The sequence below is a fragment of the Pezoporus occidentalis genome, unplaced genomic scaffold (genome assembly GCF_034315485.1).
Source record: "Pezoporus occidentalis ecotype Australia unplaced genomic scaffold, CSIRO_AGI_Poc_V1 ctg23, whole genome shotgun sequence".
Classification (NCBI taxonomy): Eukaryota; Metazoa; Chordata; class Aves; order Psittaciformes; family Psittacidae; genus Pezoporus; species Pezoporus occidentalis.
Window position 1 is genome coordinate 7,560,315 of NW_026914180.1, and position 15,544 is coordinate 7,575,858.

Here is a 15,544-nt window from a genome sequence, read left to right on the forward strand (position 1 = left end):
TCACACTGCAAGATTTCTGCTTTGTTTCCAAAATTCCAAGAAAAAACAAAACTAAACCCACCCAAACATCTTTACCAGACAAGCCCACAGTCATCTTTTCCTTTCCATCTCCTTTGCTTACTTCTGACAGCAAATATACTACTGTCAACATAAAAATAAATTACACATCACTTCCTCTTTTAGTCATTCATATCTAGTCAGTAAATTAAGTGCATATCTGTTCAGACTAATGAACCAAAAGAGAAGCTTTTGCTATCCCAAACTGTTCACAATGTGATGACAGTGACTTGCGAGTATACAAAGCAGTACTGAACATGTGCAGAAGCACTCCAGAAATTCAAATGTTTCACTTCAGTCTACAGGGCAGACACTATAAAGTGCTCCTGCAGCAACAACAGCAGAGTTCACATTTAGCAGTGTAACAGACTAGAGGTGAATCGCTCTTCCTTATACAGCATGAAATGCTTTTCTTCTTTGAATCTTCTGCAAGGTATTAGAGTAATTTCTTATCCTACTTCTCTTGATATATACTCTAACAAAAAAGTGCAAATCTGTAACACAGCTGTCAGTGTAGTTTTTTCTCCTCCAAATATTCTGCTCATAGGACAAATGAATCACAAAACCCAACGTGATTCAGATTCTTAAACATAGATTATGTTATACTTAGATGCCATATAAAATTAAATACTATAGGCAGACTCAGGTTTGTATGTGTTTGTTTGTATATTGGCTAACTTTCAGGGGAAGCCTATTCACCACTAATCCTCTGACCATAAAAAAAGATTGCTGAATAGACCAGAGAATACATCCCCTCCTCAGCAAGTCTGCTTTGAAATTGCAAAGTAAGGGAAGAGGAAGACTACCCTGCCCCCCCAGCTTATCCAATATGTGAAGCCTCAAAGTGCCTCCAGATACATTGCTCTTAAGGATGGGAAGTCTGATGCATCATTGCTGCCATCTGCTGCATTTTTTTTAATTCTCCCATGGGACAAAGTTATTCAACATGCTTGGATCCAGACTTAAAAATACGCCAAGCCACTCCTCTCTTTAGCATTCCTCAGAACCAAGAACACGGAAAGAGGGAAGGAGCTACTTATAATAGCTTTTTTGAAGAAATGCCACAAGCAAACAACTCAACTGGCTTTAATGTCAGCATAAAGTCATAGCAATATTGACACAGTTTACAACTATTCAGAATACATTCATCAGGTAAACAAATAGCAAGGTTTTTTCCCCCTCTGTGATTTAACTATTACTAGCTACAGGCTTTTCAGAGAGGATCTAAGTGCCTTTAAAAGACAGACCAGGCCAAAGTCCACCTTCCTAGTGCCTTAACAAGCACTTCTCCTATCAACTAATGGGGAGAAAATGAGTGAAGCAGTTCAGGCAAGCAGACCCTTCTTCCAGTTTTCCCATACCTCCTCCTGATGTGCACAGGCACATTTTGTACTTGTTCCTTTAGTTTTATCTAAGAGTTCCAGGGACGCTTTCTATTTTTAAGCGCTTATACTGCCCATTAAGTCACATTTCTCAATGCTGTTTATTGTGGGATCACCATAAAAAAGGGGTGGGGGTAACAAATTTAAGCAGAAAATGATGCTGGTGTTATGCTACATCACCTGAGGTTGGTTGCTTAACTCCCAAGACTCATTAAAATCCTTCTGGCTAAGCTAAACACCACCACATGATTTGAAAAGCACTTCAACAGAACTTGTGCTCTGCCACCTCAGAGCCCAGCTCAGCTGAGGAGTGGGTTTGCTTATTTTTTTTTTTCCTTTAATACATATTTGTGGCTCTGCTATATTTCCTCATCTACTCAAAGCCTAAATAGGTTTTCCCCTCTCCATGAAACAAAACTGCTCTGAAGCAGCACTTTCATGATCTGAACAACTTATTTAAATAAGTACTTTAGTCCTATGTGCTGCACACACCTAGGCAGAAGGCAAGAAGTCAACATGACTTATTAATAGAAGTATACCTACCCATCTACTTTCATTTCTACATATACCGATTCCTTGTCAAGGAATAAGTGTTTATCTCATACACAGTCTTAGAGACCTAAGTTTTAAAATACAGTCTAGCTTTAGGTACAATAGCACAAGTCAAAACTAGTCTTTCCAATCTTCTGACATCTAACTTCAATTATCCTTTTTCTACAATAAAGTCATGCAACTGTACCTAGTCCTGACAAAACAGTGATATTCCTGCCCTCCTAGGCCATACCTGATGTCATGCCCACCTCCAGTTAAGGCAAAAGAGAAGAACATCATCACAAAAGACTTCACAATGTCACTACTGCAGGTTTTTTTTGAACAGCCGGTCAGATTGTTTAACTTTGCCTCCAATATATCAAGGTTAAATGGACTGTTAAGAGTTTAAGCACACATTTTACACATTAAAGCAATCAAACATTGGATTAGAAGTCAACTACAGGTGCAGAACTATTCAGCACTTTTCTTACAGTTTAGCCCCACAATAACATGAAAGAAAGAACAAACAATGAGCAGTACTGATCCTTCATGACACTGATACCTTATATGTTCAGTTTAAGGTCTAATGCTCCCACCTCTTGTTTAAATCTATTCAGGATTTCTCGAATTATTAAATGTCATCTCTTGTTACACAAACTGCCACTTAACTATTAATTAGCACATACTGCATGTAATATTGTGTATTGTCAAATGATCTGAGGATTATAGAAACACTGAATTTTCACTGGATACTATATTAAACTAGTGAAATTTATTTCCTCAGTCCCTTCTACAAGGCTTACTCTTGAACGTGTTGCAAAAGGACTTTTGAATAACATAACCTAACAGCTCTAAGCTTGAGACATCCTTCCATATTACGTCCTACAAAAAACATTTTAGGAAGTACAATTAAATTCTCCACCATGGGATTTGGGTCTTGGCCTCTTCCTCAGAGAGGAATCTCAAATTTCTAGCAGTGAAGCATCACTCATAAAAAAGGGAACAGAAGTGAGTCAAAAGGGAGTGAAGCATTTCTTAAACACTGACTTCCCTGTGTTTAGGGAACTAAACTGGATTGGGTCTAGTTTGACCAGGACTTTCTCAGAAAGAGTAATTGTCAATCAGGATACAAAAAAAAAAACCAAATGGCTCCAATGACAAGGTGATAAAGTGACCTGAAGGGACAAGGCCCACCTCTAGCTTAGAAAGCCAGAAATACCAGTACATTTCACTCCCAAATTTATCAGTGCTAAGAATTTGCCAATATCCTCAAAATCATCTACCTCCAACTTGCAAGTGTATGCTACTATTAACAACATATTTATGAGGATCCTCAACCTGTCAGCTTTCCTCTATAGACTGGCATTCAAACTACTGAAACTCTGCTGTTAAATACTACTAAAATCACCCACATTCAAGCAGAGCTGTTGTTGGAAATGAACCATACTACGCTTGTGAACAATCTACAATTAGGCATTAAACAGCATATAATTTCGTAGCTACTTCAAGGCAGAAGAAATTACTTTGCCTCCCTCACCATGAGGTTAAGCCTTTGAAAACTTGTTAGTAAACAAGTGACCACAGTATCATTAACATACACAACCCTGGAAAGTGATTTCTGTGGCTTTCCATCACAGCATCAAAACTTTTAATTCACTCACTGCTATCTATTCAACATTGCTAACAGCAGAACGTGCGTTAAGTTTTCTTCCTGCCAAAGAAAACTGATGGAACTAAAGATGCAGCTAGGAAAATCTAATTGTTAATTTTTTAATAGTGCTAATGTTTAAAGACATAATAAATAATACTTTATATAATCTTCAGAATTAAGACTAGCATAGAGAGAATTATTTTTCCAGGATCTACAAGGATGTATTAAAATTTCCAGTAGAAATTCCACAACTTTCTTCCTTAACTGCCACAAAAGCACTCGTAATAGGTATCACCGGATCCCCGTAGAACAGCATAGCCAAAAGAATGAGGGAATGTAACTCAGCAATCTTTTTTCAGTCTATAAAAAAATACTCCTATAAACCTGACTAGATACCATGGCAGTATGGCCCCATATCAAATACACACTGAAGCAGGGAATACCACAAGCATGAATCTATTCCTTTATGCAGTCTAGTCCTCTGATCTCAAAATAATGAAAACACACAAGAAAGAGCAGGTGATTTTCAGTTAGTCTGAAGCATGTACTTACTAAATGCAATTGAGTCAGGACCTCCATTTTTCTCATTCCTATCATGTTTTGGGAAAGATGAAAGCATCTTAATGATCTTAGTTTGCTAACTTCTTCCTACAGTCCATGATGATTTCTGAAACTACAGACTTGTACCCAAAACGTGTAAGTGAAGACATGAAGCACTGGAAAAATTTACTCATGCAAGTGTGCCATTATGGAACAGGGACAATCTTGAAAACACCATTTTTAATAGAGTATATTGGTAATGATTCTCATACAACAGAATGACCTTTTGATGCTGTGTATACAAGAGTATGATAACGGTGTAACTGAAAAAAAAAAGCTTAATAAGCTACAGGTCTCATCTATTTGGAATAAGATATTCTGCAAACGAAAAGCTTTAATCTCGTAAGAATTAGTTATTTGAAATACACCATTATAGCACTATGGATACATTCCAAGATACCTAAATTGACATTAGTCATCTCTACTAAAGAGACGAGCAGACAAGTTCTCTGAAATTGAAAGAAACTGTTACTCTCCTTCTCCCAGTAAAGAACAGAAATTAAGATTTAGGTCCAACTTTACATGTAGTTTTACAAAACTTTTAAATATGCTAAATTAGAAGAACTAGCCATGTGAAGACCCATCAAACCACCTTTAATGCTAATGCACCTGTTGAAACTGGACTGACTTCTGAAGTAGATCTGCAAGTCTCTTACTCAAGCTTACACACTGGTTTCCTGACATTAATGCCCCAAGTACTGGGGGGGGAAATCACAAAACTACGGCACAAAACTAGAGAAGTGGATGCAATTTTTTCTCTATTATCAAATAGACAAAATTCACATGTGAGAAGGTACAGAGAAGATTCCCCTCCCTCCCCGAAAAAAAGGGGGGGGGGGGGGCACAGAAACAAATAAATAAAAACCCCATCAGCTTGTTTAGCAAAGGAGAGCACAAGTTTAGAGCATTTTCAAAATGCTCTTTAGTGCATGCTCCAGGTAAGTTGAAGCAACAAGCATTTTCCACTGCTGCAAGGTTAAGTTGAAGTAACAAGCACCTGCCACTCAGCGTAGTACAGGCTAAGTGCCTAGCAGAACACACCAAAAACAAACCCTTCAAGATTTCCCAAGAGGAAACATTCCTCCCAATATGCAGTTAACTCTCAAAGACGAAAATACAGTGTTATGAGTAGAGCATACACACAAATTATGTATCCAATCTTCTTCAAAACATTTACTGCAACATGTAAACACACAGTACTATCTGCCGTATGATCTGCCAAAAGCACCCCATAAAGCAACTTCCCGGATCCTGCAGAGTAGCACAGAAGCAGCAGCATGTGCCATTTGGCAGAACTAAGCAAAATTCCTGTTACAGAATGCAATTTCCTATTTGTATGGGTTTGTACTTTTTTCAACTTACAGGTCCATGCCAAGTGCATTTCCTGCATTTTCCTCACATGGTAATGTGTGAGCTACAACCTAACTCAGAACTTCTTCTGCATAGCCTAAAAAACCTTGTACCTTAAATAAGCGCAAACTGTTGTAACTTGCAGTTTATTTTAATCCCCCATAGGACTAAAGAAAACTTAAGTCCAGGCTCCTACTCAGTGTGGAGAATTAGCCACCTTCAACAGCTCTGTTCCAGCTATTTTATGTTGTAATGCTATCAGCCAACTGTCCTCTAAAACATTCTGAGATACAATTTTGATTAAGACATAGTAAAAAAAACTGTTTCATTCAACACTTATACCAGGGGAATATGTAACTAAAATACTTACTAGATGAGAACCGTCTTTAACTTCTTGTACTTGCTGCACCTGCGGTTCAGCCACAACTTTAGTGTCCTGATCAGAAGTCATGAGCTGTCTGCTTTTTGGCTGCTCAAAGAGAACTTTACTGGTCACCTTTGTAAGCTGTGGAAATAGAAAAACAAAAGATTCTGTAAGTGGTTGTTGAAATTCCTGAGAACTCACAGACATTCCAGACCTGTCGTGCTGATTCAGACCAAAGGTCCAAAGAACTTCCACACAACACAGTCAGGATTATGTGTTCAGAGAAAATGTTATGGCAAAACATAAAGTGATCTCTCAGATATACTCAGTTCCCAGTCACTGGCTGCCTTGGGAGTGCAGACACTTGCCACAGCAATGGGCAGGGAAATCCAATGGGAAAATTTCACTTGATTCTCACTTTAATTATTCAGATTGGTTTTCAAACCATGGCTTCTTCACACCACCTGGTAGATTTGCTTCAGTTATTAAGGAGCATTTAGTCACAAACCAACCTTTGTCTTCAAATACTCTCACAGTCACTTAATCTTCGCAAATTTCAAGCATGTTAACAACAGTTCTGCTAGATTAGTAACACTCAAGTTTTCTGCTCCATCATCCTAAAATGTTATTCTATTTGATTAGACAAGTAGAAAACTGAGTAGAGTTGAAAGTCTGACAGTGACTTCGCTTCGAAATTTGATGCTATTATTTAATACTGTTATTTTTTTAAAAAAAACCTGTTCTTATAAAACAAAGCAAAACAAAAAAAAACAAACATACCCAAGAAAAGCCCATTTGAAGCATGAAGTCTCAAAGAAAATACTGGGGTTTAAAAAAAAAAAAAAAGTGTAATTTTTACATTTTTCTTTTCTAAAAGGAATATGAGCAAGTTTTAATACGCTTTGAGTTACTTCTTCACATAGAAGGTTCCAGTACTACATCTGTAACAACATGCAAGAGAAATGTATTGCCTTCAAGTTGGTGACAACTTCAGGGTGAGATTCTCTACAATTTCCTTAAGAAAAAAATAAAAGGTAAATATTTGGAGCACATGGATGATTCATTATTTAGCAAATAAGCTCCTTTTAGAGAACTTGAGCTCCAAATGACTGGAGTATTTCTTTACAGCCTTCCATGGAATCTCCTCTATGCTATATTCTGAAATGGACAAAAGTAAAAGTCTTTCATACAACTGATGGAATACATTCCAAAACTTTCACATAAAATGAAGACATTCACTTATAAACCAATTCAAGCACCTGTATTATGGGAATATGCAGAAGAAAAGATGTTTTGCACACACAGTTGAAGGAACCAATATACAGACCTTCCCAACAGGACAAAATATTCAAGATTAGACGAACAGAATGAAAAATATATTTTTGAAGGCAACACATGCACTGTATCGCTGTATATTATGTTCCCGGAAGTATTTTTTCCTAACACCCTGCCTCTCATCTTGGAATAGAAACTATTCAAGGAAGGAATAATGGCACAGACAAAAAACACACATGAACAGACGCACAGTCTACATGGCAGAAAGTCTGGAATTCATTCAGGATGTATTTTATAAAATAACAAAGAAAATCATCCTCAGGGTGAAAGCAAGTAGCTAGACTCCGTGTTCCTCAAACCCACGCTCTATGCACATTAGCACTGCAGAAGGCGTCTAAGCTTCTTGAAGAATGCTTCTGTTAATATTCTGTAAAAGACATTGGGTTTGTCCTTTTAAAATCTGGATTAATATTTTACTAAGAAGAGCAAAAGACTTTCTTAAACTTTGTCTTTGCTGTATATAATCTCCACTGCTGTTCATACTAAACTTGATCATGCACATTCGTCCAGATTCACAAACTAAACCTAATTTACAGAAAGACAAACATGTTTCTGTCAGCAATTATGCTACCTACTCAGCATTTTGATCCTCAAATCAATGCCAAGGTACTTCTTTGCATCCTTCTGTTGCCTGCTTCTCTTTCACACATTCCCATTCCCTCCTAGGATCATCCCCAGTCATGCTGCAATCTCTTCCATCCTCTGGCATGTAGTGCTAGCACCAGTACTCTGTAAATCTATGGCTTGTGGAAGGCAAACAGCTAAGATCATGTGAGTCTAACAAACTGAAGTTCCACTGCACATACGTAAAGTATTTGCTGACTGGCCATCAATCACAAAATATTCAGCTAAATCATTCATTTCAGCTGAGGGTAGACAAGTTGTTAGACAACTTGATAGACAACACACAACTGCAATTTGCACACTGCAACTTCAGATTACTTGGGCAAGCCACCAGCAATAATAGCAGCACATCATTCTACTGCTTTTCAGAAGTCCTTCAGATGAGATTATACAAGACACTTATCACAGGCTAGGTGTAGATAAAATCTCTAGATAACTCTGGATTACTCAGATTAATAATCATTCTCATTACACAGATTTGTTGTGACACACTCCACACTAAATCCACTTACCTTGTGAATAAATTATTTCTAATAACTACAATGCCAAACCCATATTTTTAAGTTGCATTTTGATCACTAAGGATCAAAATGGCTCTAAAAACAAGTGAGATGATAATGTAATAATCTGCTTGAAAGGATATTCAACTTGCCTTCTAAATCCCATGCTTTTAACAAAGATCAACTATTGCCTTTCTGCAAATGAGTAAGCCACATGGGAAGACCCCAAACACAGAAGAAGTTCCCTTTGTAATTCTCTTAGTGTATATCACACTGCTCCAAGTCTCCAGGACATCAAGTGCTTTGCTGCAAAATCCCATCTGCTGTGATGCACTTCAAAGCAACTTTATGCGCAGGGCTGTTCTGGAAAGTTAGTGCCATCAACTTTTCCACTTACCAGTTGCCACTTACCAGTCTTTTAAAGCATAAGACTTACAGGACTGTAGGTTTCCACAACTATCATGTCAGAGAACACAGTGTTTGTTGAAAAGGCAGTGTTACTTCAAGGAGAGAAACAATAAAAATCACAATTGTTACAGGCTCTTCACAGGATGTGTTTTAGCATGTTTTTCATTAGTACTGATATGCATCTCCACACTCAGGTTTATTTACAGAAACCACAATCAATATGTGGTAGTACTAGAAGCTACAGATCAGGAGTGATAGTTTGGAAGATTGTTTAGCCTCTTTTGATGCTATTTTAATAGTCAAATTAGCAATCAAGTTAAACGTGGCATTTGAATGCATCAGCAATAAAGATTATCATCCCCCTGAAGTGTTAACCTGCCCACCATTTTAAAAGATGCACTGAATTGCTGACTGGTAAACCCTATCTTTGCATAAACATACGCTGCTGCAGTAAGGAGGAGACATACAAGGGAAAAAACACAAGTCAGCAGACCTATTTGGGACAGAGATAGAACATGGAGCTGTCAGAAGTAGACTGCAATTTTTTTCATTCGAGTTATAAAAAAAAGAAATAAACCCACAAGAAAAACCTTCAGGGGCACACAACCTCTTAAATATGCTTTAAAGAGTATTTCTACTCAACAGCAAACAGTCATAAAAAAAATAATCAGTGTCCTCCACTAATTATGTCTAATCACAGTCCACAGAATGGCCTGCATTTATGAATTGATTTAGAAGGCCACAATCAGAGTTTCATAATATTATGTATAATTTCAATTCTGTAAACACATGTAGTAAAACTTTATTTTTCCTTCTGGCTTGCCATTTGGTCTTTACACAGTAATTAGTCAAGTTCATCAACTTCAGGGGTATTATGTCAAGAGCAAAGTTACTTTCAAGACATGCAAATACTTATTTCCACAACTACCTAATCCCAGAGAAGTAACATGGATTTTGCTGAAGCTTAGAAACCAAGTTTGAACTGCTTTTGATAAGCAGGCAAGACTGTTATCCCCCAGAAATTTAGCATACAGGTAAAAACTTGTTTCTTTAGAAAGCATGCAACTTTTAAGCAGTTAAGTCCTTAATGTCCCCTAAACTGTAATACACTGGTACTTGCAACAGGAAGGAGAAGAGCACCTTAATACAGCTGTTTTCTCAGTACGACAACAAGTACAGTACTCTACTTGTACAGATCTGTCCCTGTGGGCACCTACTCAGCAGTGGTAAATCTGAGGAGTTACAAGAATATTCTCAGGAGGGACTGAGACCATCTGGCCAAGCACAGGTAGCACATATTTCAGCCTACTGGTTTCCCTTTGCAATATCCACAGCCACTTTCACAAATAAGAAACTGGTTTGTGGATGGGTTTTTTGTTTTGTTTGTTCGGTCTTTTTTGTTGCTGAGTTTTTTTTAAGTTGACATCATGTTTCTTTACTGGCAAATATTTTCAAATCCATTTTGTTATGAGGATTTCATCATTTTAGAAGATACCAGATACAAACTAGCAAAATAGCCCACAGGATATACTGTATGGACTATACAGACAGAGTACACATAACCATATGGTCACTTCTACCTGGATGCCAAACCAAGCAGAACTGGGATCACTCCCATCCAAAAGCCACATGCGTCCATGAATTGTGGTACCAACATCAGGCTAACTGCATTTTAGTTCAGGTTTAGGTATTTTCTAGTACTGGCAGTTAATATTCAGCTGCCTGAAGATACTTCTACACAAACAGCATCGCTATACCCCACAACCTTGCAACAGCTTGGAAGAGATACCTACTAGGTTATTATGTAGCCAACAAAACCACTACCGCCCCCACCAACACTCCCAAAACCTCCCTTGAAAGCAGAGGGATCAGGACCTACACTTATTACTAGTCTCTATTTTTCCTAATTCATATTCAGTGTGCTTTTATGCAGTCTGTTTTGCTTTCTACAGTTACAAGAATGTGAGTAGCAGTGTGCTTCCTCTCAATCAAGCCAGTCAGATAGATCTGTTATTTAAAAACATGCAAAACCCCAAACAGTGCTCTAGGGCTGAAATCTTGCCTGCCAACTTTCAGCCCAGAGTAATCAGCCCTTAAAAAGAGATTTACAAATGCGAGTGCTGACAACTAACTTTCACGCTGCAAACAGCAACACCATAAAACAAAAAAGCTCATAGAATAAAAGATCTTTTCACTGCTCTTCCAGTAAGCACAAACAAAAATAGATCTGAGTTTGGCTTTGTGCAGAACTCTTCCTAGCAAACATTTTAGAAAGTTTAAACACAGACCAAGATAAACTTTTCACACGGCTAATACAGAAATACACCTCCAGCAACATCAGAAAGCCTAAAATGTTGTGAAAACAGGGATGCACTCACAGCTTAACTTAAGCCTCCTAACAAACTTCCAGTTGCAGACCATCAACTCCCTTTCTACTATCAGAAATAACATACTTTCTCACCATCTTTCACACCCTTTGGTATCCACAAGGATTATTACACCTCAGCAGAAGAAATCAGAGCTACCACTGACCTCAGCTTTGAAAAGAATTTTAGCACCTGCTGAGAACATTACATAGTTGATATGAGAAATAACAGATGCCTCTTCCAAAAGTATGTTATTAATTCCATACATTAACTCCTGTTTAAACAAAGTTTACCTTTCTTTATTAGCTTCACAAGTGTTTTGAATACCCAAAACATGTAATATGTCAAGAGTTAATCATGTTCTCGGCCCAGGTAAAGCTGCTAACTCAGATACAGGATAGTTAAACTTATAGAGCATCATCAAGGAAACCTGACAAATCCTAATCCTGAAAGCTTGCAAATTTCCCTTCAGTTTAGCATTACAAACACTGCTACAAACTAGAGCTTGTAATTTTAATCAGACAGCTGTTTTAGAAGCTCATCAAGGAAAGATTTCATGTAAGAATTGAACTATCATCCCACTGTATGGGACACATGTTACCATTCTGTAGATGAATAACCCTATGAAACTGTATCTTTCCAATACAGAACGCCTGTAACAGAACTCAGGGGTTTCCATTTTCCTTTCAAAGCGTGAAATCAGTTTCTTTACAGAGCAGATGTGGCAAGCAATCCATCATTCAAAGGATGGCATTATTTAAAAGAAAATATACTGTGAAGTTATTACATTACCACAGTGAACAAATTAGCTGTGAACAAAAAAAAAAAACAAAAACAACTAATACCACCAAAAAGTACATTTGTTGGTGGCAATCTCTGTAATCACCATTGTACCTACATCAGTTGTAAACTCTGTATTGCACAACAGCAGTTAAAAAGCTGACATGACATAAATATTTAGCCATACCTTGTGTCCACAGAAGTTAATACTGAATACATTATTCTTTTAAAAATCACCACAAGGCTCTGAATTTATTTAACTGCTAACTACCAAAACAGCAGGGGAAGAGTTGAAAATTTCACCTCTGAAGCTTAATGCAACCCAGACATTCCAAGCTTGCCAGATGATGGTTTCAAAATGTTCATGCACCCAGTGCACGTGCCAGCATAGCAGCTGGATAGTTAGATTTCAAATAACTTGATAGAAGAACCATCCGATTTGTTTTCCTTCCTGAAAAAAAACCAAAATGACTTATGCCCAGGCACCCACCAGGCAGCGCCCAGAACAAAACTGCAACTTTCTGGTTACTGAAGAGGAACATGGACATAAGCGCCCAGAGAGTACTCAGGACGGGACCCTTGATGGGTACAAGTCATTTTAAAACACGTGGCAACCGAGCGTTAACAAGCAATACATTGTGTCAGAAGACCATTTAAACCTTTATACAGTATGCTTTTAACATTTCACAATAAAACCCCACCAGCCCAAATGGTTTTGAACTGCTGCTGTATCTACTTCACAAGGGTTTTGAAAAAGCTTCTGCTCTTTATAAGGTTGATAGCCTTCAAAACTGTTCTGCAATTCTATTAGTTGTCTCTTCAAATGTAGTCTCTCCTCTAAGAATGGCTGAGATTTCAAGAAAAACACTACACCTTGCTATTTAAAGGGAACACTGCATTTCCTTATTAAAAGATTTATGAAACATTTCTGCGCTAGGCTTCACAAGTGATTCACAACTCCCATCATTTACTGAGCTTTCTAACTCACACACAAACCTGTGCGATGGAACTACACACCAGAACCAATCATGCTGCAAGTCTAGAAATTGAGACTGTTACAGTAATTAGCTGTCCAAGAGATACCAAGCAATAAGTTACTAAACAAAGGTGATAAAACCACCAAAGAAACATGATAGTGGTAAGTGATAAGGACTCTATACAGAGGTATGCAAAAAACCTCTTTCAGTCAAGAGCAAGAAAAATGGGAAGATGTTAAGAGTTACAGCCTTATTCATTCATCTAATCTCAAGCAACAATAATAAAGATCTTGATAGTACATAGAAGATAATGGGATGATTGCTATCAACAAATAACCCTGATTATTTCCCCTGTATATAGCCTTTTCTGCAAAAGAACCCAAACAGAAAGCAAAAAGATACAAGAAAAAACAACACAACCCCCAAACTTTACCATTTAAGAACACTAGGAATGCCTACCAAAGCAGGAACTGGGAAGAAATTTTTGTGCCTGGTAAGAGTATGAAGTGCCTTGAAGACAAGAGTGATCGTGTCATGAGCAGTTTTCAGTTTGCTTCTGGCTTGTTCTCAGTTTTCAAGTCTGAAGCAGCACTCTCCTGACTGCAAGCTGAAGCACATAACATGAAGAAACCCAACTCATTAACAGGGGTTGCTTCATGTAGCACATCCATCACAAAGCCACAAGCTTGTTTCCCTCACTGTAAGTGGACTAATAGCAACCACCACCCTGCAGGTTATCCATAAAGATGCATATTTAATTTCTATATAAGTACCATGTCAGATAAGATTCTTTTACCAGATGACAATTTCAAAAAGTAACAAACTATTAATTAAAATAAACCCTTCACTCTCCCCTTTGTGCATTATGTCAGTCTACCCCTCAAATGGCAGTTACTCTAGTAACGCACCCAAACCATGACAGTTCTAAAATGAAAGGTGGGATGATACTTCAATATAAAGCATCTGTGATCATAATTCTCCACAACCCCATTTTCTCTTGAAAAGTTGTTCTACCTAGTTGACTTTACAATCACAAATTTTACATTCATTACCAAGGCCTATAAAAGCATAAAACATCTCACACTGGAACAAAAAGTTTTTTTATTTTCCTCAGTAAAGATATCAGGAATTTACCACTCAAGTGCATTAGGCAAGTATCTCAATGTATGATGATTTTCCACTAAAACACTCTATCACTTGCCCTCCAACAGGTTTGTGAGCATTTGACCTCCTCCCTATCTCCCAGCTCTGGCGTCTCTTCTTACTTTTTCAGGACAGAAAACATGACCAGCAAGAACAGACAATCCCCTTTTCCTATAAACAGCTAAACAGAAAAATACACAGTAGTTGCTTACACACATACTTTACTTCTAGGCCTCCCAGAACAGTAGTAGAGAAGACCCAAGCTGAACAACTAATGCAATAATCCTCCTTTCCTGTTCACTAGGAATCCATCAGCAGCAGAGCACTGCAAACCAAGTACTGCAGTTCTGAGTGAAATTTAGTAAGTCAAGTCCACATCACTCTGCTGCTGCTCCTATTGCTCTTGCCTACAAAGCACCACAGGGTGGGCAGACAACACAGTAACATACCTGCAGGACTTTCACAAGAGACATTCCAGCAGAATTCCTGCACTGAATTAAAGAGTGAAAGAACAGGTCAATGCAAACCACTGTTCTTCTGCATTGAAAGAAACAGAAAACCAACTAAGCCTGAACACGGGGCAACAATGCTTCAAAGTACCTACAGAAGGACAAGCTTAGAGTTCCATACCCCACAGACCACACAGTATTTCACATCTGTTTCTGCTTCCAAGCAGTATAATAGAAAACACATTCGTTAAATAAGCCCAATCAGAGAGGAAGACTAACTTGCCACATAATCTTCTAAAACCAACCAGCCTAAATAATGGCTAAGTATGAAAACAAACAAGTTTATGCCTAACGTGGATTAACAGTAACTGTACAATGTGATGGAAGCTCCCTCCTTCCACCAGTTTTTTTTGAATATATTTTAAAAATTGATGAGGTTTTCATCGGAGTACAAGCATCATGTATTATGCTAACCCACTGCTCACATTAATTTCTTGTAATACTCTAATCCACCTGCATTTACCTGTTATGCTTGACTAAGCTATGAGGTAACAGCCTGTGCTTGCACAATGTCCAGTGCAGTGGGATTCCAATCTGCAAATACAAATCACAGCTGAGGTAACGCAAATAGAAGTGTTGGTATTTTTACTAACATATCATTTTAACTGCTAAAATTGTTCACCTACTACACAAACGTTAACTCTAGACGCTTTGGTGTGATCTTTGATAATTGCATTTTACTCTGAAAGACAAAGCTCCTCAATAACTTCAGATATCTTCATACCTACAAATTAGCTGGGGGACTATTCCAGGCTTTCAGTGTAATACCAGTATTTAATGTCAAGTACTGTTCAGTGATGTGGAAATTATGTTTTTTCACTTAAGGCAACATTAGGAAAGCCTCACAGAAATCTGGTTCCGAAGTTTATCACCTTCAAATGCAAAATTTCATCTAATCCATCAGCTTGAACTGTTGTACTCTGATACATTTTAAATAAAGGTAACTTCCTATAGCCAACCAAGCACA

At 37.8% G+C, this 15,544-nt stretch overlaps 1 protein-coding gene across 1 annotated transcript in view; it reads right to left on the reverse strand.

Annotated features, from left to right (window-relative positions):
- The window catches only part of LARP4B (La ribonucleoprotein 4B), a 55,063-nt gene that overhangs the window by 30,668 nt on the left and 8,851 nt on the right, over nt 1-15,544 (reverse strand). The window contains exon 2 of the mRNA XM_062621522.1: nt 5,942-6,076. Coding sequence (XP_062477506.1) covers nt 5,942-6,022 — 81 coding nt within the window. The 5' untranslated portion in view covers nt 6,023-6,076. The remainder of the gene's footprint in view (nt 1-5,941; nt 6,077-15,544) is intronic.